Source organism: Phascolarctos cinereus, unplaced genomic scaffold, assembly GCF_003287225.1.
Source record: "Phascolarctos cinereus isolate Bilbo 61053 unplaced genomic scaffold, phaCin_HiC Scaffold_3;HRSCAF=262, whole genome shotgun sequence".
NCBI lineage: Eukaryota > Metazoa > Chordata > Mammalia > Diprotodontia > Phascolarctidae > Phascolarctos > Phascolarctos cinereus.
This window is the reverse complement of record NW_027555736.1, coordinates 154,395,847-154,421,074: the sequence shown is the minus strand read 5'-3', so window position 1 is coordinate 154,421,074 and position 25,228 is coordinate 154,395,847. Positions and strand designations below refer to the sequence as shown.

General features: G+C 36.7%; 1 protein-coding gene and 2 pseudogenes across 2 annotated transcripts in view; all 3 read right to left on the bottom strand.

The window, feature by feature from the left end:
- The window catches only part of ADAM10 (ADAM metallopeptidase domain 10), a 146,696-nt gene that overhangs the window by 99,138 nt on the left and 22,330 nt on the right, over positions 1 to 25,228 (bottom strand). For both annotated transcript variants that reach the window (XM_020981811.2, XM_020981798.2), the window contains exon 2: positions 2,251 to 2,401. In XM_020981811.2, coding sequence (XP_020837470.1) covers positions 2,251 to 2,401 — 151 coding nt within the window. The remainder of the gene's footprint in view (positions 1 to 2,250; positions 2,402 to 25,228) is intronic.
- Positions 19,397 to 20,074, bottom strand: LOC110209137 (tRNA (guanine(26)-N(2))-dimethyltransferase pseudogene; annotated as a pseudogene).
- On the bottom strand, positions 20,904 to 21,780 carry LOC144454124 (tRNA (guanine(26)-N(2))-dimethyltransferase pseudogene; annotated as a pseudogene).

Here is a 25,228-nt window from a genome sequence, read left to right as displayed (position 1 = left end):
TTCCTAGGTGCCTAACATGACTAGATCTCAAATTATCATATTAATCAATAATCATAAAAATTATGTGGCATCACTTAAAATATTAAGGTAGATCAGCAAACAGAGCAGATAAATAGAACACAAAGGCAACAGAACATAGTAACCTTGTATTAAAAAAATTTAAGAACCCAAACTACTTGAGGCAGGGGAAGGAGGAATGGGAGGGCTAGGAGAAAACTAATTTTACAAGAACTACAAGGAAAATTTTTAAGTACTTTGGCAGAAGTTAGGTTTAGATCAGCACTGAACACAATATGCCAAAATAAACTCCAAATGGATATGAAAACTAGATAAAAAAGATAACAGCATGAATAAATTGGAAGAATAGAAAGAAGTCATATGTTTCAGTTAGGCTACTTTTCTCTGTTGTAAGGTAAGGTACAACAAAACAAAAAAATAATTTCAATAAATGACTGATGTAAAAGCAAAAAAAAAACCCAATAAAATTTACTTTTTAAAGAAGGGGAAAAAAACCAAATTCCATACATATCAAAAAAATGATAGCATAGATTTTTGTGGTATCAAAAAAGTGGAAACAAAGAGGATGTCCAATAAATCAAGGAATGGCTCAAAAACTTATGGTCATCTAAATATAATGAGAGATTATTGCATCATAAAAGCCTATAAGGAATTCAGAAAAACTTGGGAACAATTACTTGGATTAAAGCAAAAATGATATTAAAGAAAACAATACTAGGATTCAGAATACTGAAATAACAAATATAAATGTGAGAGGACTATTGTTGATGAAATATACTTCCCTCCTCTAGATAAAGAGGTACTGGACCACTGATGAAGAATGCTGTCAGACAATGTATCTGCTGATTTTATTTAACAATATTTCTTTGTTGCAAAGAGGGTTTTTTGTAGGGTAGGGAAGAGGGTAGAAAGTGACAATGATGTAAAAAAAATACAAATCAATAGAAGATTTTTTTAAAAACAGAAATACAGAATGGTCAACTAAGATCAAAATGCAGAGAAAGGATCACACTAATCTGGGACACAGGGAATAACAGAAATAGTTTTAACGTGGGGCTAAAATCATGAAGACAGTTTTTTAATAAAGATTAATCCAAAAGTATTGTACAAAATAGATGATGGAGACAAAACTAAAGGCAATTTAGATGCTGCTGCAATAACTTAGGTTTGAGGTGATAGGGCCTGAATCCTGGAGGGAATCTAGTTTATAGGAAGGGGTGAACATTTCAAAGAAAGAAAGAACAGACAAGATTTTGCAAATGACTGGCTTGAGGGAGGAGACAAAATGAGAAGAAAGAATTCAAAAATGACTCCAAAATTTTATCCTAAAGTGGCTGCAAGAATAATGGACAAATTAAGTCTCATAAAATTCTGGCTTTGAGGTAGTCAGAAATGTAATGCAGATGGTACGCAAGTTCTTCATATACTTAAAAAACAAAAAATCTCAAATTCCTCATTTGTAAAAAGAAATTGAATAACTTGCCAAGAACATATTACCAGTAGCATCAGAAGTGGCACTAGAAGTGATACTTTTCAATTCTTGCTTTCATGGTGTTTTATTTACGTACTAATTATGTGAATATATATAGGCATAAAGCATATGTAAACATATACATATACATACATATATGAATATAGCTATATAAAAGTGTTAAAAACTACCCAAAACCATTTCCTTTAAATAGTAAATTCTTTGACACTGTAAGTCATAACACACATTTAACTTCAGATTTTTAAAATTTTATTATGTCCTTACTAATACGACACGGACAATCCATTAATTAAAGAGGCAAACTTAAAAAATATATCAGCCAAATTTTCAAATATCACCCATTTCCTCTGGAAGAAAAAAATATCAAGAGACCAAATTTGGCTTTTACATTTTGTATGTAAAAATAAACTTCAAATGAAACAAATCATAAAAGAAAGACATGATGAAAAATTACAAATAACAAAACAAGCATGGCCCCAAAGAAGTAAAAACAAAACACTTTTCCCTCAATTTCTCTACAAAAGCAGTGGGTCCAAAAGTGTGAAACAATGCTTTTTTTCCAATATAATGACCAATTTGGCTGATTTTTTTTTCTCTTCTAACTCTTCCAAAACAAAACAAAAAAACACATTTTAGTTATATGAGATAGTTCTCTGAGAGAGGGAAGAATACAACATAAATTTAGGTGAAGTTAAAAAAAAAGATATCAATAAAAATTTATTTGTTAAAAAATCACTCACCTTCCATGAGCATGGAAATCCAGGCGTAAAAACTGGTCTTCATGTGAGACTGCTCTTTTGGCACGCTGGTGTTTTTGGTGTAATGAATCCACATCATAAGATAATCCTTCATAATGTCTAATGTGTTTATTTAATGGGTTTCCATATTGACCTGCATAAAGAGAAAATACTGATCAAATACTTGAACACTTATAAAAACTCTCTAATATTTCAGTTCTTCGTTTTCATTTTTTATGTATTTTAAGAAGGGCAAAAAAGCAGAAGTCAGAGTCTGGAAATTTTGAGAATTCTAGGCTGAAGAACTGGATAAGAAGACATGGACCAGCAGCTATTGGTCTTTTATCACAATAGTGTTTGAGGACATCATATTAAGGAGCATTCTCTCACATTCATTCTCTCTCTCTCTCTCTCTCTCTCTCTCTCTCTCTCTCTCTCTCTCTCTCTCTCTCTCTCTCTCTCTCTCTCACCTATCTCTATCTCGCTGTATGTATGTATGCATGTATGTTTGCATACATATGTGTGTATGGATAAATAATCTCGACTGTTAGGGTGGAAATGCCATTAGCTCACTGTACAAGTTGGGGACATCAATTACCCACTACTATTTCCCAATTTATATAAAGAAGGAATTACACTAAATGACGTCCATGGTTTCTTCCATTTCTAAAATTCTATAACAAAGCTTTATTCATATCAGGGTAAAAACAAAGGAAAAGTGTATAGCAGTTTCTTTTGTGAACTACTCAACACACACTCACCCACAGATCTCCCCTTTACAAAGGCATTCAGGGTGCTAAAAGATAATTCAATAAATCTATTGTGATTAAGAGAGCACCACAAAATAATCCATAGAATTTAATAAGATATTGTAGAATAAAAAGCTGAAATTCACTGAAGAAAGGAACCAACTTATAAATAATCATAAAACGTTAGAACTTGAAATTCTCTGAAATCCAATCCAATGCCTTCATTTTACTAATAAGGAAACTGAGATCTAGACAGAGAGATCTAAGTCTTATAGATAGCAACAGAGCCAAGTCTCTTGATTTCCATTTCAGTATTCTTTTTACTGCACCTGGATACTTCTCTAACTAAAAAATATGAGTATCAAAGCATGTTAAAAACCAGGTCAAACTGCATTAAAAATGTATAATAACATACAGTTTTACTTATAATATTATATATGTTTCCTAGTAAGTCATATCTGTCATAATGTCCTTAAACCCTGCTGCAATGTCAGAATTCAACTTAACAATTGCAAGAAACAATTCAAAAGATGACATCAAAGGCAAACTGAAATATATTTTTCAACGAAGCCACTAACTCCCACAAACAAAAGCAATTTAAGTTCAAAGAAGAAAAAATGAGAGAAAAGCAACTCTTCAAAAATGCATTCCATTTTACTCTATTCCCTATTTTTAAAAAAAAGTTTTAAAGCGTTTTTTCTACCATTCTCTCCCTTATAATTCCCCCAAGAGACATTGCTCCCAAGTTAAATAAAACTTTCCAACAGCAGCTTATACCATGTTAATTCCTTCCCCTATCTTATTTCCTCATATTATTTCTAAGATGCAAAGTTCCATATATTGAACTTCCATTTGAAAAATAACAATTTTCAATCTGAAAATGCCATGGTTTATAACCCTGCTTTAAGGATTCTCAACTGTCATCTCAGCATCTATAAAGCTTGAATAGAATTCATAACTTAAGAAGTTAATTATACAAAATAGCCTAAGATTTTAAAAAGCAGTATTTCAATAAAGGACATCCGTCCAAGCACTTATTTCCTTTCCAAAACTACTGTCAATCTGTGTGTGTGTGTGTGTGTGTGTGTGTGTGTGTGTCTCTAAATAACAATTCTAAGGTATTTCAATATATAGGGATAATGACAAAGACTAGGATAAGTTAGGCAGATTTATGATTTCAACAGTACAGAGGTGTTCTTGATGAAGCACTGCTTTCTACCAAGGCAGGCACTTCGTCTGGAATGTCTAGTCTTCCAGAGTTGTGTAAAACATTGAAGGGTTAATTAACTTGCCCTGATCACACAACCATTTGTGTCAGAAACTTGAACCAGGTCTTTCTGGCTCAGAGTCCAGCTCTCTTAGCCGGCTATTCACTTCTCCATACAAATTCCCTCTCACTTTAATACACAGTTAACCTAAAAAGAAAACTAAAAAGAAAAGTATTATTTTAAATCTGTAAGCTCTTTAAGAAGGAAAACATTTTTTTTCAGATGTTAACAGCCAACCGAAGTCTCAGAATACAAGTGATAAGACAAAGACTAAAGCTGAAGAATGGAATAAATCTGTCAGATGCAGGCAAAGAGTTGAGCAGTGTCAATTTCCATTAACTATTTTTCTGTTACAAGAGAAGGCCAATCTAATATGGAAATATGTTTTGTGTGATTTCACATGTATATCCTATTGCTTGCCCTCTCAATGTGTGAAGAAAGTGTGAGGAAGAGAATTTGGAACTCAAAATTTAAAAAGAAAAGAATGTGAAAATAAATAATAAATTTTTAAAAAGAAAAAAAAACAAGAGAAGGCCAATGTAACTCTTTTGCTTGCCTATATTTATTTGTTTCGAGAGGTGGGGAGCAGTAAGGGGAAGGGGCGCACAGGAGAGAAAGTTATGCCCAAGAAAAGAGCATCAATGAAACAATATAAAAAATACACCAGCAGAAGTTTAGAAAGAGATTCAGACAAGCAGGATAGTTTTGGAACTACTGTTTCATGTTTAATATATAGTTAAAAAACCAAGTTATACATAAGGATTCGTGGTTTAATACACAATCCTCATTTTCCTATTCTTCGCGTATGGAAAAGTTCATCTTGGTTGATGTTTCTCAAATTTGTATTTTTTTTTAAAGAAAAGGAAAGGAGGAAGGGGAAAAAAAGAGAGGAAGAAGGAAAGAACTAAACTGGAAGAACCCCAGATTTAAGTCAAGAGAAATTCAGGAATGACAACTAGCTCTGACACTTGCTAGTTGAATGTGCACAAGCAAGTCACTTAATCCATCCCACTTCCCTTGCTAAAGAACCAACTCAACCTTCAGTTCCTTTATTCTGATCCACTATTGAATCACAAAACTGTAAGAAATTCTATTTAACTAAAATGAACTAATAAAGAATTGACAATGGAAAGATAAAAAGGACAGAAGACTAGACCAATGTTGTAATCGCAAGGAGACCATTTCCTGACTAACACACCACGGAAAATTATGTACTGAAACACTATAGAAATAAATACCTGAGTAGTGCTTGAGGTCTGACCTAAGGCAGAGAAACAGAAACTTAAAAATCAATGGTATAGTGGAAAACACGGGAAGGCAAAATTTAACTTACTGAGAAAATAAGAGAAAAGAGCCCAAATTCATTCACTTCCATATTTTTACTACTTCCAAAATCTACCACTTCTTTCTTTTAATTCACTAAATATTTATTCAGCATATCACAGCAAATCAGGTTACCTCCTCGAAAAAAGCTCTACAATGAAAACTCCAAGAGTCAAGCCAAAAGCCAAGGCTTCCAGGCCAAAGAAAACATACAGCAAGCAGCCAGAAAGAAAGAATTCAAGTACCAAGGAACCAGAGTCACAACCAGATATGATTTAGCAGCCACCAGTACAAAGAAGCAGAGAGTTTAGAATATGATAGTCTGAGAAATGGAGATGATGGCACCCACATCAAGGGAAGCCAAGTACTATTATGTTCTTGCTGTATGTCGTTGCTGTGTTTGGACAAAGTAAATCTCCTTTACTCAAAAAAAAAAAAAAAGAAAACGATAGTCCAGAAGACAAAGGATATATAGGACTACAGACGAGAATAACTTATCCAGAAAAACTGGGCATAAAATTATAGGGGGGAAACAGACCATTAATGAGATGAAAAGACTTCCGAGCATTCCTGATGAAAAGAGCCAAGCTACACAGAAGTTGAGAAACATAAAAATATCAACAAAATAAACAAGGATAAACTGCTTACACTCAAATAAGGAAAGATAATACATGTTTCTTCCCTGAACCCTATCATCACCTGAGGTCTTACACTTAGACAAGCAGGGATGAAAAGATATGCAACTAAGGTTATTTAAGAAAATTTAAGGAATCCATATTTGCTGATAACATGAAGTTTACTTAGAAAATTGCAAATATACAGCAGAGACAATAACAAACAAAAGCTTCAGTAGAAGGTATACGAGAGATGTTTAAAAAAAAAGTAGGGGCAGCTAGGTAGTACAGTGGATAGAGCACCAGCCCTGGAGTCAGGAGGACTTGAGTCCAAATCTGGCCTCAGACACATAATACTCACTAACTGTGTGACTCTGGGCAAGTCACTTAACCCCCACTGCCTCATCCAAAAAAAAAAAAAAACAATTAACAAACAACAAAATCTTAGGGCAGCTAGGTGGCACAGTGGATAGACCTCTGGCCTTGGAGACAGGAGGACCTGAGTTCAAATCCAATCTCAGACACTTGATACTTACTAGCTGTGTGACCCTGGCCAAGTAACTTAACCCCAGCTGCCTCACCAAAAAGCAAAAAAAAAAAAAAAAGTAAAATCAAAAGGTCTTAGTAACTAGTTTGGACATGTGAAGTGAAAGTGAGGAGTAAACATAGACATGCAGGTCATGAATCTAGGTTACTGGGAAGATGGTGGTACCTTCAAAAGTAACAAGCTAGGAAAAGTCTGGGTGGTGGGGGGTGGCAGGGAGATAATGAGTTCAGTCTTGGCTATGTTAACTTCAAGATGTTTAAGAGTTTGACATGTCCAAGAGGTTGCTGGAGATGCAAGTCGCCAGAAAGTTAGAGCTGATTAAGTAGATTAAAGAATCAACAGCACAGAGATGATGATTGTTGAATCCAAGGAAGCTGATAAGATCACCAAGTGAAAGAGTAGAGAGAGAGAAGAAAAGAAAGCTCAGGACAGAGTCCTATGGGGCACTCATCGAATACTGAAGATAACACCATTTTTAAAAAAAGATTCAATATTCAAGGTATATATGGAATTAACCCAAATCTGTAACACCACAAACCATTCCTCAGTGGTTAAGTGGTCAAAGGACATGAACAAACAATTCTCAAAGTAAGAACTGCAAACTACTAACCACATGAAATATTGTGCTAAATCATTAATATTTAGAGAAAAGAAAATCAAATCAACTCTGGAGTTTCATTTCACACTGGAAAAATTGGCAAAGATGACAAAAGAAAAGAATATCAATATTATGGCTGTGCAAAGACAGACACACTTGTATACTTCAGATGGAGCTGTTCATATGTCCTAACCTATCTGGAAAACAATTTAGAATTATTCTAAGTAATGACAAAAAATGTCCATACCCCTTGCCCCAGAGGTCTCCCGACATGGCACATAAACCCAAGGTAGTCAGACACAAAGTCTCATAGTCACCAAAATATTCACAGCAACACTTTCTGCATCAGCAAAGTATTAGCAAAGAGTCTGTTGCATAATTGTCTTTCAGTCGTGTCTGACTCTTTGTGACCCCATGAACCATACTGTCCATGGGATTTTCTTGACAAAGATACTGGAGTGGTTTACCATTTCCTTCTCCAGTGGATTAAGGCAAATGGAGGTTAAGTGACTTGCCTAGGGTCACACAGCTAGTAAGGGTCAGGCCGATGTTGAACCTCCTTGTTGCACAGTAGGCAAGTAATAAATACTTTATTAACTCAGTGATTAGAATAGTACGTGACCACCATTTGGCATATCACTCAACAAACTGCAAAACATGAATATAACGAACCTATTGGACCACAAGAAATAATGAATATAAAGAATTCAGAGTAGCATGCGAGGATTTGTATGAACCAATGCAACATGAAGTAAGTAGAACAAGGAAAACCGTATACATGCATTGACAACAATGGAAATGGAAATATCAACAACCAAAAAAAAGTCTAATCACAAGTTATATTCAACTTAAATTTCTTCCTTACGTAAAAAGAGTACCCTGGAATGGTCATTGGCCAAAAGAATATTCCCTTCTGTGTCTATGATTTCCCTCTCTTCCTTCTTTCTCCAACCCCTCAGAACTACCCCCACTTCTTAAAACAAGAGCCCCCAAACTGAAAACATATTCTTCTCCCAGTTCTGCGCCTCATCACCAGACTTCACCATGTCTCACATTGCTTCTCATGCTGAAAGACACTTCCACCCCCATATTCCTCTCTTCCCATTGGTGTACTGACATAAGTCTTCATTTTGAGGAAGTGTCCAGGTTAGCCATCCTTCAACAACTCTCCTGGCTCCTCTCTTGTCTCTCATTCTCCTCATTTCATGTGTTGTGTTTTCCCATTAGAATATAAGTTCAATGAGGATAGGAATTGTCTTGATGGCTTGTATCTGTGTTTATCAGCACTTAGCACAGTACCTGGCAGATTGTAAGTGCTTGACAAATGCTTGTTGACTTGACGCCAGATTTTGTCTGGCCCCAAAACTGGAAGCCGTACCTGTTTTAATGGTTGCCATAACATACGACTGATGCATACTAAGCTCACCAGTTAACCAAAATCCCCAGACCTTTTTCAAACAATTCCACTTCCATTCTGTACTTGGTTAAGCTAATGTTTAGAATTAGTGTAAGATTTTACACGTATCATTAAATTTCAACTTGTCATTTTTAGCTCAATGTTCAAAGCCCATTAAAATCTTTAATGGATCTCACTATCTAGTATGTTAGTTATCACTCCTTGCTCTCTATCACCTGCAAATTTGATAAGTATGTTTTGCCTCTACTCAAGTCATCAATAAGAATGTTAAAGTCAAGTAAAGATTCCTGGACACTCCCCTGGAAATGTCCTCCCAAGCTGACAATTGATTATTAATTTTTGAGTTCATTTAACTAGTTCTGAATGCATCTCACTGTACTATCATCTAATTCACATCTGTCTTGTCCACAAGAAAAGCATAAGACATTTTTATCAAATGCTTTACTAATATCTAAGTAATCTATGACATTAACTTTCATCTTCCATCTTAGTAACCTGCCAAAAACGGAAATAAATTTAGGATGGTATCAAAAAGATTTATTAAATGCCTACTACAAAGTCAGGCATTATATTAGGCACTGGGGATACAAAGACAAACATGAAACAATCCTTGCCTGTAGGCTTATAGTCTACTAGTAGAGACACATGCATGTGCACACACATACAAAATATACTCAAGTATTCAAATATATATGCATAAAATGAGGTTAGACTAGATTGCCTCTGCCATTCCATTTAGCTCTAGACCTATGCAATCCACCCTGCCCCCTTCATCCTCCTCTTCATATTTCCCTTTTACTTTTGAATAAGGCATCAAGAGTCATATTCTGGTCACTGGGCTTATCTCATTATTTTTAAGCAACATCTATGAGATCAAATTTGCTTTCTTGCATTAAGATAATAGGATCACAGATTTAGAGCTAGAAGTGAGTGGCCTCTGAGGTTCAGATGAGAAAACTGAAACCCAGAGAGGTTTCATTTGTCCAAGGTCACACAGGTAATGAGTAACTGCACAAGAATTCAAACTCAGGTTAACATTGATTCTAAAATTATTGAACACTGAGGACTGTCTCATTCCAAAATGTGTGAGGTCTACATTTGAGAACAATATTCTCCAAGATTCTGAGCCTTTTATTCAAAACAAAAGCTCTGCATACTATGTGTTTCAGTAAAAATGTTTTCTTACATGAACATCTGATGATGCAATATTCAAGTTACGTCTTTTAGCTTAAAAGCTCAGAAGCAGAATCCACACTATTCAGAGACTTGGCAGCATATTCCCAAATCCCACTCCTTTAGAGACCATACAGTATAGATATAAAGAAAAGAAATAGGATTAGGAATAAGAGCACCATGGTTTTTTAGCCCTAACATCAATGGAAATTAAATTAAACTGGACAAATCATAAGCTCGTTAGGCCTGTTTTTTCATCAAATGAGTTAAATTAGGTGATTTCTTAGGGACCTTCTAGTTCTAAAATTTGTAAAACTAGCAGAAATTTTTAAAAGATCTTTATCCTAAAAGAATTTATCAAAACTTTTAAGCTGTATTATGTACGTAGGAACTATAAAAAGGTAGCTCCAGGTTAAGTCTTTACCTTCTTCCTCTCTCAAAGTTAACTTTATAGTGAATTATCAAACAAGTGTTTTGAAAATGGTACAAGCAAATGTGGAAATATGTTTACTATAAATGTACATGTATAGCCTATATCAAATTGCATGCTATCTTGAGGAAGGGAGAGGAGAGGGGGGAGTTTAGAACTCAAAATCTTAAAAAAGTGAAGGCTGAAAACTAAAAATAAACAAATAAAAGAAAATGGTACAGTCAGATATAAAACAAAAAAGCTACAGAAGCAAAAAAGGAACTTTATATTTTCCTCCTTAAAGAAAATAATACGCTAATTTCATCCAATTTTTAACTAACTATATTAAATAGTAAATACTGTCATAAAAGTACATTCAGTTCTGGACCACATTATAACAAGCTACAGAAGAAAAAAGAGAGACAAATGACAAGCAAGTTTCTGAAAATTATGGCTGGAAAATAAGAATTCCTAAGACAAGTTAAAAAAGGTTAAATCAAAGAGTATAAAAATGTATAAAAAACAAGAATCAGAGCATAGAAATCAACTGCTCTCAAAGGTTCTTTGCCATATAAATCACATTTTGTCACTCAAACATAATCTGGTGAAAACAGACAAGCCATTTTCTCCCTCAATCTGAACCTTTACATTGTACCTAAACAGATTTTCACTAAAGCAAAATTAAGTCTGAAAAATCACTGATATCAAAATAAAGATCTGAACCAAAAGTAATTCTAGTCTAACTGAAGTTGCTAAATATAAACTGAATGTTGAAAAGTACATAAATAAGAAAACTTAAGGAATTTTTAAATGCTTGAATTGTTCACATATCTTAGTGAAGTATATCCAAAGTTATTCACTAATCTCCCCAAAAGGAGGGCACAAGATCAAAGTAGTAACTCATACTGGCCCTGCTTGAACCAAAAACAAACAAACATAGTGCTGAACCAAGGTGTGATTATTAAAAGACACTAGAAACTGATAAGAGTAAAAAACTATAAAAATAAATTAACCTAAACAGCAACAACTCGTTTAATCAACATAAGGTATTCTACATAAGTAAATTTAACCATATAAATTAGGTTTAAGCTTTTAATCATCACAATTTACTTTATCTTTAATCATTTTATAAAAATCTTCTGAAATTTTATGCTTCCCTGTTTTTTTAAATCTAGCATATTGAATATAGCATACCCTTTTTTTAATGACTCAGCTTCACCATTAGAAACACTAATTACTAAATGATGCTATAATGTTGATTATAATACTTTCACGCTGACAGCTCTTCAGTATTCTGTCAATGGTTATTACTTGCTTCTAACAGGGCAGTTTTAAAAACAAAACTGGGGAAATGGGGAGAGAGAAATAATGGCCACTTGCTACAAATACTGAAAGATATGGGATTTCTGTTAGCTGTTTGACACTCAAAGACTTTCTTTTTATTCCTAATTAATGCTTGCACTCTAGGAGGATGAAGTTGCCAACTGTCTGGCACCGGAAAAAATGGAGCACTTTAAAATGATGCTTACCCTCAGTTGAGAGATTCTAACATGTCAGCAGTTTTTTAAGAGAGTCATCATGGGATAGTTGCTAGAGAACCAGCCTTGGAGCCAAGAATACCTGGGTTGAGTACTGCCTCTGACACTTAACTGCTGTCTGATACCTGGCAAATCACTTAATGTCTAAATGCTCTAGGCAACTCTTTAAGACTATAAATTTATACTGGTAGAAAAGTTTTCTGAACTGGAATTTCCTATACCAATGAAATCACAGGTCCACTCTCTAACCCCAAAAATGTTTAGAAAACATTTCAAAGAACCATTAAAATACAAGAGAGATGGCTGAAATATATTTATTAAAAGTTAAAGACCCACATGTACAAAAATATTTGTAGCAGCTTTTTTTGTGGTGGCAAAGAATTGAAAATTGAGAGGACGCCCATCAATTAGGGAATGGCTGAACAAGTTGTGGTATACGAATGTAATGGAACACTATTGAACACTATAAGAAATAATAAACAGGCTGACTTCAGAAAAACCTGGAAAGACTTGTACGGTCTGATACTGAGTGAAGTGAGCAAAACCAGGAGAACGTTATACACGGCAACAGCCATGTTGTGCGATGACTGATATTGATAGACCCTTCTCAGCAATACAAGGATCTATGATATCTCCAAAGACCTCATGATGGAAAATGCTATCTACATCCAAAGAACGAACTATGGACTTAGAATGCAGATCGAAGCGTACTATTTGCTCTTTTTTTCTTCTGTTTTGTTTTGTTTCCTCTTTCTTATGGTTCCTCTTATTGGTTCTAATTCTTACAACATCACTAATAATATGTTTAATAGGAATATATATGTGTATAGCCTACATCAGATTGTGCACTGTCTTGGGGAGGGAGGTGGGAAGGGAGGGGGAGAAAAATTCAAAACTCAAAAGCTTATGGAAGTGATTGTTGATAATTCAAAATAAATAAATTCTTTTAAAAAGTTAAAGTTATACTTTAACCTTAAACAAAAGTATACACAAAGACTACAACAAAGCATTAGGTCAAAGAAAAGTTCAAAAACACCAAACTGGAAAAAAAAAATCTATACACATTATTTAAAAAACCTCAAAATCAGTCAACAAGCATTTCTTAAATCCTACTATGTGCCAGGTACTATTGTCAAGCACTAGAGATACAAAGAAAGGTGCTTCCCCCCACCCCGCAAAAAAAAAGTCTCTTGCTGTCAAGGACTTCACAATCTAATGCAGATGATATGCAAAAAATATGTACAAACAAGATATATACAGGATAAACTGGAGATAACCAACTGAGGGAGGGCACTAGCATTAATGGAGATAAGAAAGGCTTCTTGCAGATGGTGGAATTTTAGATAGGATTTAAAAGCAGCCAGGACACAGAGCTATAGAGGGAGAGAATTTCAGGTATAGGGGCAACAAAAGAAAATACTCCAGAATTAGGATGATTGGGAGTGTCTCATGAAAGGAAGAGCAAGGAGGCCAGTGTTCATGGATTAAGAGTTCACAGGGTAGAGGAAGTAGGTAAGGTATAAGAAGACTGGAAACATGGGGTGGGACTGAAGACAGGTTAGGAAAGACTTTGAACACTAGAGGATTTTATATTTAAATTTAGGAGGTGATAGGAAGCCACCAGAGTTTATTGATTTGGAGGCAGGGTGAGGGGGGATCAATATGGTCAGAACTGTGCTTTACGAAGATAAATTTCACAGCACCAGAGAGGGACTAAAGTGAAGAAAGACTTGAGGCAAGGAAACCCAACTATCAGGCTATACAATAGTACAAGCATAAGATAAAGACCTGCAACCAGGGCATTAGTAACGTCAGAGTAGAGAAGAAAAGCAGAAAAAGAACTAGGAGAGAATGTGATAAAAACCTAGGTAGAGGAGAGTACCATGGAGAAGATGGTGATCAAAACTCCCAAAGGGCTACAGAGAGGTCAAGAAAGATGAGGACTGAAAAAAAGGCAATTAAATTTGACAATTAAAGGATCATCAGTAACTTTGAAGAGAGTAGTTTCAGTTGAATGATGATGTCAGAAGCCAGACTGTAGATAGTAAAAAGCCCATTCTTTTGGTGTTTAAGGAATATTATATTAAAAGAGGAAAGCATATACTGCCCAAAAAATGTAACGTAGATTATGGATTAACCACTTTAATTCTACTCCATTACCATATTACTATTAACAAAAGTGACTATGTGATCTTGAAAACAGAAGTTAAAAAAAAAGTCAAAAACAGTTTTAATATTACACATCTTCCCACTATAGAAAAACTCAATTATAACAAATGAAAGGATATATATGAACAACCTAGACTTGGCACATTTCCATTACTCTGAAAAATTAGTTGTAATCAACTTGTTTACAACAGATTTTTCCTTGTATAATTTAAAAATTAGGTACCAGTGTATTTTTTAAGAAGCCAAGTATATTCAATTTCTAAAAAATGAGCTATAAATCATTGCAATGCCTTTACTAAATAGTGATATGTATTAAATCAGTTAAACTCTCTAGGCTTTACAAGTATTGATTGATATGAGATTTACCAAAGACAATTCATAAGACCCAGAAGTCCTGAACTATTTACCAACGTAATAGTCCATATTCCACAGGCAGGTTTTTCAGGAACTGGATTTGTATTTGCAACAATAAATATAAGTGCCTTAGTCTTATCACCAAACAGCTTACTCAAACTTTATTCAGTAACATAGTTGTTCCTTCACAAGAAAAAAGTCAAAAATTTCAATGACCACAGAAGTTCAAGGTAAGGGCATATGATAACTAATCACAGATCAACACATCTTCCATGTGAAATTGGACAAGAAGCTGAATTCCTCTGGATCTGTTTTGTGTGAGTATGCCTGTATGCCCTAGAGCATAAATGCATAAAATACCCAAGATTACAAAGGAAATCAATTACATTGAAATAAAGATGCATTTTTTCTACCCAAGTTCACTGCCCCCTAAGATCTATCTATCTACAGACCCCTAACCTCTGGAGTTTAAACAAGGTCCCTATCCAGCTCTGCCAATCAAAGTATCTAGGATTAATGCTAAAACAATTTCATTTATATTGTAAACCGTGCTTCTTTTACAATAAACATCAACTTGAGAATGGCTAGAATCTTCAGAATTTCAATTCAATAAATATTTTTCAAACACCTATTTATTATGTGCAAGGCATTCATTCTGCTAAGTACTGGGACTATAAAGACAGATAATGACACATAACACACTCATGGAGTTCACAATCTAATTTATACCATGGACATTTAGCATATTACAAAAAAGCAACAAACTCATCTAAAATTAAATATTAAAGCTGATTTGAAAAGTTTATATTATTTCACCTAACATTCACAAATGTAGGTGGTTCTTCAAGATAGAAAAACTCAAGTTACAAATTACACACACACACCTGTCACACCCACAACACATTCCCCCAGTTGCTGACAGGAGTTGGAAGAAAAGCACTGATATGGAAACATCAGTCCTAAGATTGAGGGGTATAGGGTGGGTATTGTCAAAGCAGTTCACTGCCCACAAGAAATCCCTCCCCTCAGTTCCCAGAGAGACTGAAAATGCAAATGTGATTTCAGTGCCATTCAAGTGAGATTATAGTTAAAGACAAGTGGGGAAGGGGGGAACTTTTTACTTCACCTCTGAGTTCAAAAAGATAAGAAAAGAAAGAAGTATGGAAAGCTTTGAGGAAACAATCTTGGGGGTGGAATTTCAAGGACAGGACATTAGGAACTGGTGACTCACCTGTTACCCCAAAAATATTTTGCAACTTCTCTTTGGAAACTTCATTGGAGAGTCATTTGAGTTTAAAAATACTTTTAGATGCAAATCTAATAGTCATTTATGAATTGGCTTTTATCATACTTATGCATATAATTAATACCTGATTGTTAAATGATATTATTTTTATACATACCTGGCCAGCAGAACTGAGACTACAAAATAGTTTTCGTGGATGAGGGGATAGGAGGAGCATTAGATGAAGAATGTATATCCACTCTTTTCCTAGGTGAAAGGCCACCCCAAACAAAATTTCAGAGCAAAAAATTTCATATTCATAAGTTCCAAGAATTTTCTTTGAATTACCGAATTTTAAAAGTAAAAAATTTTATAGATACACTGTAGCAACGGGTTTTTACTTTGTTATTTGAATACAATGTAGAATTTTGTTGCCCTCATTCTACTTCTATTCATTTTAGGGTAAACTAGATGACAAGGAAATAAAATCAGTCAATACTTAAAAGACTATTCATTGGAAGGTCAAATAACTGAAGCTGAAGCTTAAATACTCTGGCCACATAATGAGAAGACAGGACTCATTGGAAAAGACCCTGATTTTAGGAAAGATTGAAAGCAAAAAAAGAAAGGGGACAACAGAGGATAAGATGGATAGATAGTGTCATGGAAACATCGAACATGAACTTGGACAGACTTCAGGAGACAGTGGAGGATAGAAGGGCCTGTCATGTTATGGTCCATGGATTCATGAAGAGTCAGACCTGACTAAATGACTGAACAATGACAGATAGTTCACAAGTTTGAAAAAAAAAATACAGCACTATACTCTACCAAGGCTGGATGAATTAACTGTGTATATAATAAATGTGAATACATGTGCTTTGTACAATCTGCTTTGGAAAATCAACTCAGACACCACCCTCACTATGATTTTCTCTTTAAACAGAAAGATTTAAAGTCATAGATCACATATATATACAGACAAGAATACTAGCAATATTCAACCAGAGGAATATCAACAATATTTAAATAGAGAACACAGATTTCAAAAATCAAATCTTGAGTACATGAGCACACTGCAGACTACTGCAAGACTCATGCCTCAAGGTAAGAGGCTTTTTCGACCTTTACATTCATATTTCCAGAGAATGTGCTCATATTGTTTCAAGTTCCAGTATGAAAACCATTCAAATCAAGATCATACTTGATGTTTCACTTTCTGTCTGAAGGTGCTGGCTAGGTGGCTCACTGAATATAGTACTGAGCAAAGAGTCAAGAAAACCAGAGTTCAAATCCATCCACACTAGCTGTGTGACCCTAGGCAAATTACTTAACTTCTGCCTCAGTTTCCCCAACTGTAAAATGGATATAATAGCAACTACTTCACATGCCGCAAAGATAAAATGAAATAATATTTGTAAGGAACTTAGCATAGTGCCTCATAGTAGGTACTAAGTAAATGCTCGCTCCCTTCCCTTTTGCTATTTCCATATTCTCAAATATCTGTGGATACATCTCCACTTACACGATTGAAAAGCTTTTCTATTACCCTCCATCAATTTTTCTTACCCTATCATCTTTTAGATTGATAATGTCAAAAGTTGAAAATTTTCAAATCCTAAGACCAAGAATTCCTTAATATTTTATAATCAGCTCTTTCCCTGCCACAAAGGAAATTGGGGGTTGATGTTTCAATTCTGATGGCTGACTTTATCCTCAAAATTTAATCATTTGTCAAGTTTTATTTCAATTTCTCCTTTACATTTCTTCCGCCAAAATCTTTGACTGGATTCCTACACTCACTACCCTAGCCCAGGGTTCAATCTCAAATAGTTATCTGTTCTAGTAAGGACTGGTCATATTAAAATTCACACCCAAATCATCTCTATATTGGGGCTGCTTTCATTTCTTTACCTCTGAACAGGTATTATTCTGGAACCAACATTGCTTCTACTCATTTAATTTCCTATCATTTTGCAGCAAATGTTTATTATCTAAAGGAATGGGGGGAGGAAGGGGGGTGTCAAGTAAATCAGGTTTTCCACCTGGAGATGTAGAGTCCATACACAAAACATACATATCCAAGAAAAATTTACCAAAGAATATTCTTAATTGACAACTGAGGGCTCCAGACAGCTATGGAAAAGGGCAAAGTGCAGGTCTTCAAGTCAATGTCTCAAAATGGTACTGCACTAACTAATCAGCAACTAGTCTGATTTGTTTATGAAGTGTCCAAGAAAAATGGCTTCCCAGCTTTCCCTTTTTTATACAGAAAAGGTCCTAGCTCTGATACGTGATAGTTATACCAGTTTTTAACAAAAAGGCAGTAATAGATGAATGGGGGGGGGCCGCACCTGTTGAGAACAAGGTGTTATCTGTTAAAATTAACTCTCAGATTTTCAGTTGGAGGTCTTTAAGCACTACTGAGGAGAAGGAGCATAGAGTCCAATTTAACCTACAGCTAATTGTGCAGATTGGGTCTATTTTGACAAGGATAGAATACCTTTTCTCAAGGACATGGATAGACTCTAAAAAATTTTTCCCAGAGCCAAGAGACTCACCTTTTATGAGACAGTTATTGTTCATTAGATTAAGGGTCTTTAAGAAAAATAGTGTCAACAACTTATGGCCTGAATTTCTGACAATAATTCTCTGGAGCCAGACTCCAAAACATGCTATATGTGCAAGAAACAGGTTAACATTCACTCATGACTTTTGCCCAGTACTGCATATACTAGGGTGCCTTGCATCTATGAGATGGTTTGGTAGGCATTACCGCAAGCTAGAAAAGGCCCTACGACAACCCACACCCCACTTCTCACATGCTTACAATATGGCTTCCTACTCCCTCCTCCCCCCCAAACCTGGCTGTCCACTCCAAGATTATCAACACTTTCTTAACTGTAAATCCAATAGCATTTTCCCAGTCCTCATTCTATCTGACCTCTCTGAAACTTCAGATATTTTTCACTGCCCTAACCACTCCCTCCTATTTCTTGCCTTAGTTTGCAGCTCTTTACAGGTTCATTTACTTTCAAATTGACTTGTCTCAGTCTCTTTTGCTGGATCATCATCCATCTCCCACTCCCTAAGAGTGGGAAAACTCCAAGACTTAATCCTAAGACTTTTTTTTCTTTCTTCCTTGGTGATCTCAAATGCTTCCAATTTCAATTATCTTCTCTAAGCAAATAATTCCCAAATCTATAAATCCAGCCCTAACCTCTCTTGAGCTCCTGAACAGCATTATCTACTACTGTCTGTTGGATGTTCCATCAGCATCTTAAATATCATGCTACTATTTACATTCACTCTGAGCAAGGAGGGCCCAAAAAATAACCATGAAGTGGTGCTTGGGCTAGGACCTATTGTCCAATCTATAAACTCCAGAATGAATTGGGTTTAAGGCTTGGTCTCTGAGAAAGAAATCTAGCCAGTAAACCCCACAGAGAACAAGGAGAAGGAGAACAAAGGGGAAGGAGAGGGGGGACACAAGCTGAGTTACCCAAGTGGAACTGGCCAGCTGGGTCCCTATTTAGGCAGCTCAGACTACTCACAGGTTGTGTTTGTCCTTAGTTCTCAAAGAAGAACGTGACATTAGGGAGATGATGACATGACTTGGCAACTGACTTTGATCTGAGTGAGGGAGGGTTGTGCAATGGAAGACCCTGACCCTTTTTTTTGGGGGGGGGTATTTAACTTTATTATCTGAATCCAAAACAGGTAGAGTAGGGGCAGAGGCCCTCAAGCAAGGAACCTGGAATGGGATCAGGTTGGATCACGGGATTGCTCAGGGCTGTGAGAGTAATAGCATTTATTCCCCAAGAGGTAAGTTCCCTGTTTGAAATTCTTGCAAGGGAAGGCCTTGAGCTTGTTGGTTCCCTGGTCCTTACTGGGCTCCTTCTGTTTGTTCTGTAGCTGTCACTCTTTCTCCACCAGCTCCAAGGGGGCCGTTCCCCCTGACCAGGCTTGGGCCTTTGGTCCCCATTTGGCTTCAGGATTAGTTTGGAATCACCGGAGTCCCTGCTGTTGGGAACTGGAGTTAGCATCATCCTGGATGGAGAAATTTGCCTGGAGCCTGGGCTTGACTTTGAGGATATGGAAGGCTGAGCTGGTCTCTGAGACTCGCTTCACAGGGTTCTCTTTCTCCCAGCAGGGCATGATGTCCCAGAGCATTGAGGGTGGGATTTCTGTCTTCACAGAATTCTTACAGGCGTGAGAGAGGCTCACTCTATAGCCAGCTTGTAGGAATGCAGACTGAAGCTGTAGGAGACTGGCTGTGTTGCAATAAATGGTAATGCTCAGCTGGTCCAGAGTGTAGTACTGGGGGACATCTGGCAGCTCCTCAGTGACCATACCAAGGAAACCCCGGTTCCTTGCAACCAACACACTGGAAAACGAATCCCTGCTTACTGGCCAAGGCTTTGACTTTGGCCTGGCCTGCATACACACAAATGAAAACTCAGATGTAGAAATCACACTGATGCTGAGCAGGGGAACAACATATCATTGGTAGCAACTGGCCCAAAGGTCTATGCTATGCAGCATGATTCTTAGTGCCACTTCATGACAGGCTTTGCTCTTGATGGATATGGTTCTGTATTTGCTATAACATGTCTCGCTGCTGTTCCCTGCTGTGTGGGATACCACTCAAATTAAAAAACACGCAGAGGTATCCAAGGAGAAACAGAAAGTTAATTTATTATTATTTCAAATCTCGAGATTTGGGTGGCCCTCCACCAGGATGCTCTGATGAAAGAAGACACAGACAGAAGCAAAGGACCTGATTATATACCCTAATGGGCAAATTCCCCCCTCTCACCAACTGTCCACTATTTGGCTCACAGTCTCAATGTACCATAGAAACTGAAAACAAAACAATGAACACAATATACATATCTATATTTCTTAGTTTGCTGAAGTAATACCAAAGAAGCAATTAAGATGTGCAGTCAAGCTAGACACTGTACTGTAGAGCCAGGTCACCATGACCGAAATATAGCAACAGGTGCATCAACAAAATACAGGGGGTTCTTCTTCAGGAGTTTCAGGCTTGGCAAACTTTAACTACTTAACAATGGCATGAGGGGGGGAGGGTACTTGGGGTTGAATTCCTGTAAATCAGGTGATTTCTAGTAAACCAAAACTTAGGCCTGTCAGGCTGCTATGCCTGCCTTAAGTCTAATACAATTTCTATTTATTCTTCTAAGAAGTTTTCACAGGACCCCTCATCCCACTCAACCTTATCCCAAACCTTAATTACACTGATGAGTCTTCACTGGGACATCCCATTCACTGCCATCACGACCATGTCAGTGCAGGTCACACACAGCAGACCTCCTCCGGACACCGCCACATTGCGGTATCTAGGAATGTGGCTGGGCTTCCATAAGGGTCTACGTCAATGACATCAAATCCCCTAAGATCCCCTTTGGTGCTCATACATCAACAGGGAAGCATCAGCTAGATTAGGCTGAACCAGATGACTAACATTGTTTAGCTGGATATTGTATCATATGAGGTCCACAGCCCAGGTGAGGCATCATTTGCTATCATGGCTCAGAGGCCTGGGACCTCCTTAGCAAACCGGATGGATCGAAGGCCTGATGCTGCCAATCCATCCAGCACACACAACTCCTCACAAATGTTTCCCACAGCTGCTGTCTGGGGCTGGGCCCTAGAACAGGGCTCCATGCTTCCCTTCTCCAATTAAGCCAGGTTCACGACCACCTTCTGAAGCTTCTCCTCACCTGGCACCTCAATCTGAATTCCTTTGAACAATAGCTGTATCCGAGCAAACTCTGTAATGTTAGGTCTCTGCTGAACTTCCAAACTGGGTTGTAAAATACTCCACTGCTGTTAGGAAAAACAATCCTGGCAGCTACCCTGAAGACCACCGTTTCCTCATTCTGCCCCAGGTTGGGGCTGCTCTGGATGGGCACCACTTTCCATGTCAGTTGTGGCGGGATCTTTGCAGGGAGGAACTTTTGTCCTCTCCATAAAACAGGCTCTGCAGAAGCTTTGGAAATGGCTCTGGATGCTTCAGATGTCAAGTTGGAGCCACAGAGCAGCCCAAAAGGGCATCTACTTGCTTGACTTTTTAGTAGCAGCAACAGCAAACCAGAAATTTTTAACGGAACATGTTTCTTAAGTTAACTCTTGGGCATCGCCATGTTGCCCCCAATCCTGACTCTTTTTAAGTTAGGGACTTTTCAGTTTCTCACTGTGAGTGAGGTAACACCCATCCAGTGAATAAGCCACTTTAAGAAGTGAGTCAAGATAGGAGGACCTGAGTTCAAATCTAACCTCAGACACTTCACACTTACTAGCTGTGTGACCCTAAGCAAGTCATTTGACCCCAACTGCCTCACCAAAAGAGAGAGAGAAAGAAAGAGAGAGAGAGAGAGAGAGAGAGAGAGAGAGAGAGAGAGAGAGAGAGAGAGAGAGAGAGAGAGAGAGGTGAGTCAAGGAATGGCCTCTTTAAGCAAAAAAAAAAAAAATCCAAACTGCTCAAAGTGAAAGTAAATAGCAACCCTGAGGGTCTTCCCCACCTAGTTAGATTTGTTTTTTTTTTTTATTAAAGGGGCCATCCCTTGACTCATTTCTTAAAGAGTAATGCCCCTCAAAGTGAGAACTTGAAAAGACCTTAGCTTAAAAGGGTCTTCAACTGCACTCTGGGCCATCTCCAGTTGTCCTGATGAATATCTGGCCACTGGACCCAGACGGCTCTGGAGGAGAAAGTGAGGCAGGTGACCTTGCACAGCCCTCCTTCATTCAAATGAAAGTCAGTTGCAAGTCATGTCAACAAATTCTCTCTTGGCTCCAAATTTTCATCTTTCTGCTGAAGCCACTATCATCACTCAGTCATTCAAGTTTTCAAATTTGGAGTCATCTTTGATTCTTCTCCTCACTTCCCAAACTCAATCCCTGCCAAGCCTAATCAATTTTATCTCTACATCATCTCTTGCATCTTTTATTCTCATTGCTTAAACAGTTACTACCTATTTCAGAACCTCCTCTCTCACCTGATCTGTTCTAATATAACAGACTACTCTGGTTTCCAGCAGCTAGGTGGCAGAGTAGAGTGCCAGCCCTGGAGTCAGGAAGACTCATCTTACTGAGTTCAAATTTGTCCTCAGACATTTACTAGCTGTGGGAACCTAGGCAAGTCATTCAACCCTGTTTGCCTCAATATCCTCATCTGCAAAAAAGGTTGGAGAAGGAAATGGCAAACCACTCCAATATCTTTGCAAAAAAAAAAAAAACCTAAACGGGGTCACAAAGAATTGGCACGACTGAACAACACCATCATTCTGTCTCCCTGCTTCTTGTTTCATCCTCTACATAGATCTGCCAAATTAATATTCCTAGAGCACAGCTCTAAAAATGTCACTTCCCTGCTCAAAAAAATCTTCTATGGCCCACTGGATCTAGAAGAAAATACAAATTCTTCAGACTGGTATTTAAAGACCTAAAATTATTTCTCATTACTCCCATTCATACATATTACATTGCAGACAAAAATGGACTACTAGCTATTCTTTAAACCTGATATTCCATTTCACAAAATTAATGGCTTTTCACAGGACTTAGTATACTATACTATAATATACATAGCATACTAAGGTATACTCCTTCACCTTTGCCTCCCAAAATCCTTATTGTATTCAAAACTCAGCTCAGGGGCTACCTATACAAAATCTAAGCTTTCATTGATGCCCTCAGTTGTTAGTCCTCTATCCATCCTCAAATTAGCTTTAATTGACTGGTGTACATGTTGTAACCCGTCAAGTGGATTGAAAGATCTTAAAAGGAGAAGCTGTTTTCCTCACTGTCTCCAGTGGTACCAGTGTCTTAAACACAGTAAGAGCTTAATATTTATTGAATTTTTAATTCAGAGGGCAGATTTCCAGCCATCTCATCTGAGCATCAAGAAGCAGAAAATGTCTTTAAGTTTTTGAAACAGACACTACACTTTTATAAAGGAAGACTTCAGACCCTCCCTTAACCTCTATTTATATCACTTTATGTACAATTCTAAAAACCCTAGTTATCTGGTTTTCCCAAAACACAGCAGATCAGAACAAATTGGCTAAATACCATTACTAGGTCTACGTACCAAAGAGACCAATGAAAAGGGAAAAAGGACCTATTTATACAAAAATGTTTATAGCAGCTCTTTTTGTGGCAGCAAAGAAATAAGTATCAAAGGGATGCCTGTCAATTGAGGAGCAGCTGAACAAGTTATGGTATAGGATTTTGATGGAATACTACTGAGTTATAAGAAATGACAAGCAGGACGGTTTCAGAAAAACCTAGGAAGACTTATATGAACTCATGCAAAGAGAAGTGAGCAGAACCAGGACAATATTGTAAAGATGACCAACTGTCAAAGACTTAGCTAGTCCGATTAGACAATGATCCAATACAATTCCAAAGAACCATGAAAAAATGAAATCCCCTCCAGAGAAAGAACTGATGAACTATGAACACAGATTGATGCATACTTTCTTAACTTTATTTTTATTTTATTTTATTTATTTTTATTTTATTCTTTTGTAATACGGTTGATATGGACATATGTTTTGCATGACCGCACATATGTAATCAAAATCAAACTGCTTGCCTTCCCAAGAAGGGGGGAGAAGCAAAAGAGAAAGGGAGAATTTGCAACTCAAAAGTTTAAAAAATGATTATTAAAAAAAGATTTTTATGTAAATGGGAAATACTTAATGAAGTATATATATATTTTTTAAAAATGAACAAATTGGCTAAAGACAGCAGCTGCCAAACATACAGTTGATAGAAAGGGAACAAAAAGCAACAAAATTAGACACAAGAACTTAAAGTTCAGCTGTAATTTTGTATAGTGACATGTTGCTTTCAAATCAATCACTATTCTGTTGCATCATAATTAGACACCTCACTCAAGAAAATGTTAAAATATACTGTTTTAAAATTCTGTGAAATATTTTAGAAATTTTCATAAAAAATAGTAAAACAAAGTTTCTGTCCTTAAAAAGAATGAGTTTCAGTTATCTGGAGAATATTCATTTTCTAGAACATACTTAAATAGATTCAGGTATTTTATTCAGGTTTTCTGGTATTCTTTATCTAGCACTCCCTTAAATTATGTCTCATCATTTACTCTAAGCCCATCAAAATTTCTTAGGACCTATAATGTCCTCCTACATCTTTTTCCTGGTTTTTTTTTGTATCTTCCTTTTTTCCACTGTACACTTCTGTTAGCAGGACAATAGATAAATACTACTAATAAAAGACTTCCTGCCAAGATGGCTGTTTGAATAGGAAAGCAAGGCACCTAGCTCCTATTTTTCTATGCCAGCAAAACCCTAAAATTCATCCCATGCCAAATAACCATCAAAAAAAAAATTAGTGACTTATTCCACCCCAAAACTCCTGTGTGCCACAGGAGACCTCCTCTGCTTGAGCCAGAGACGGCCAGGGATCCACTTGCAACAATCTGAGTCTGAAAGTAGCAAAAGTGCAGAGATCTTCTAAACCTCTAGGGTACAGAACTTGGAAGCCTGTGAAGCTCCAGGACTCATACTCAGACATCCCTGGCCTAATAATTCTGAA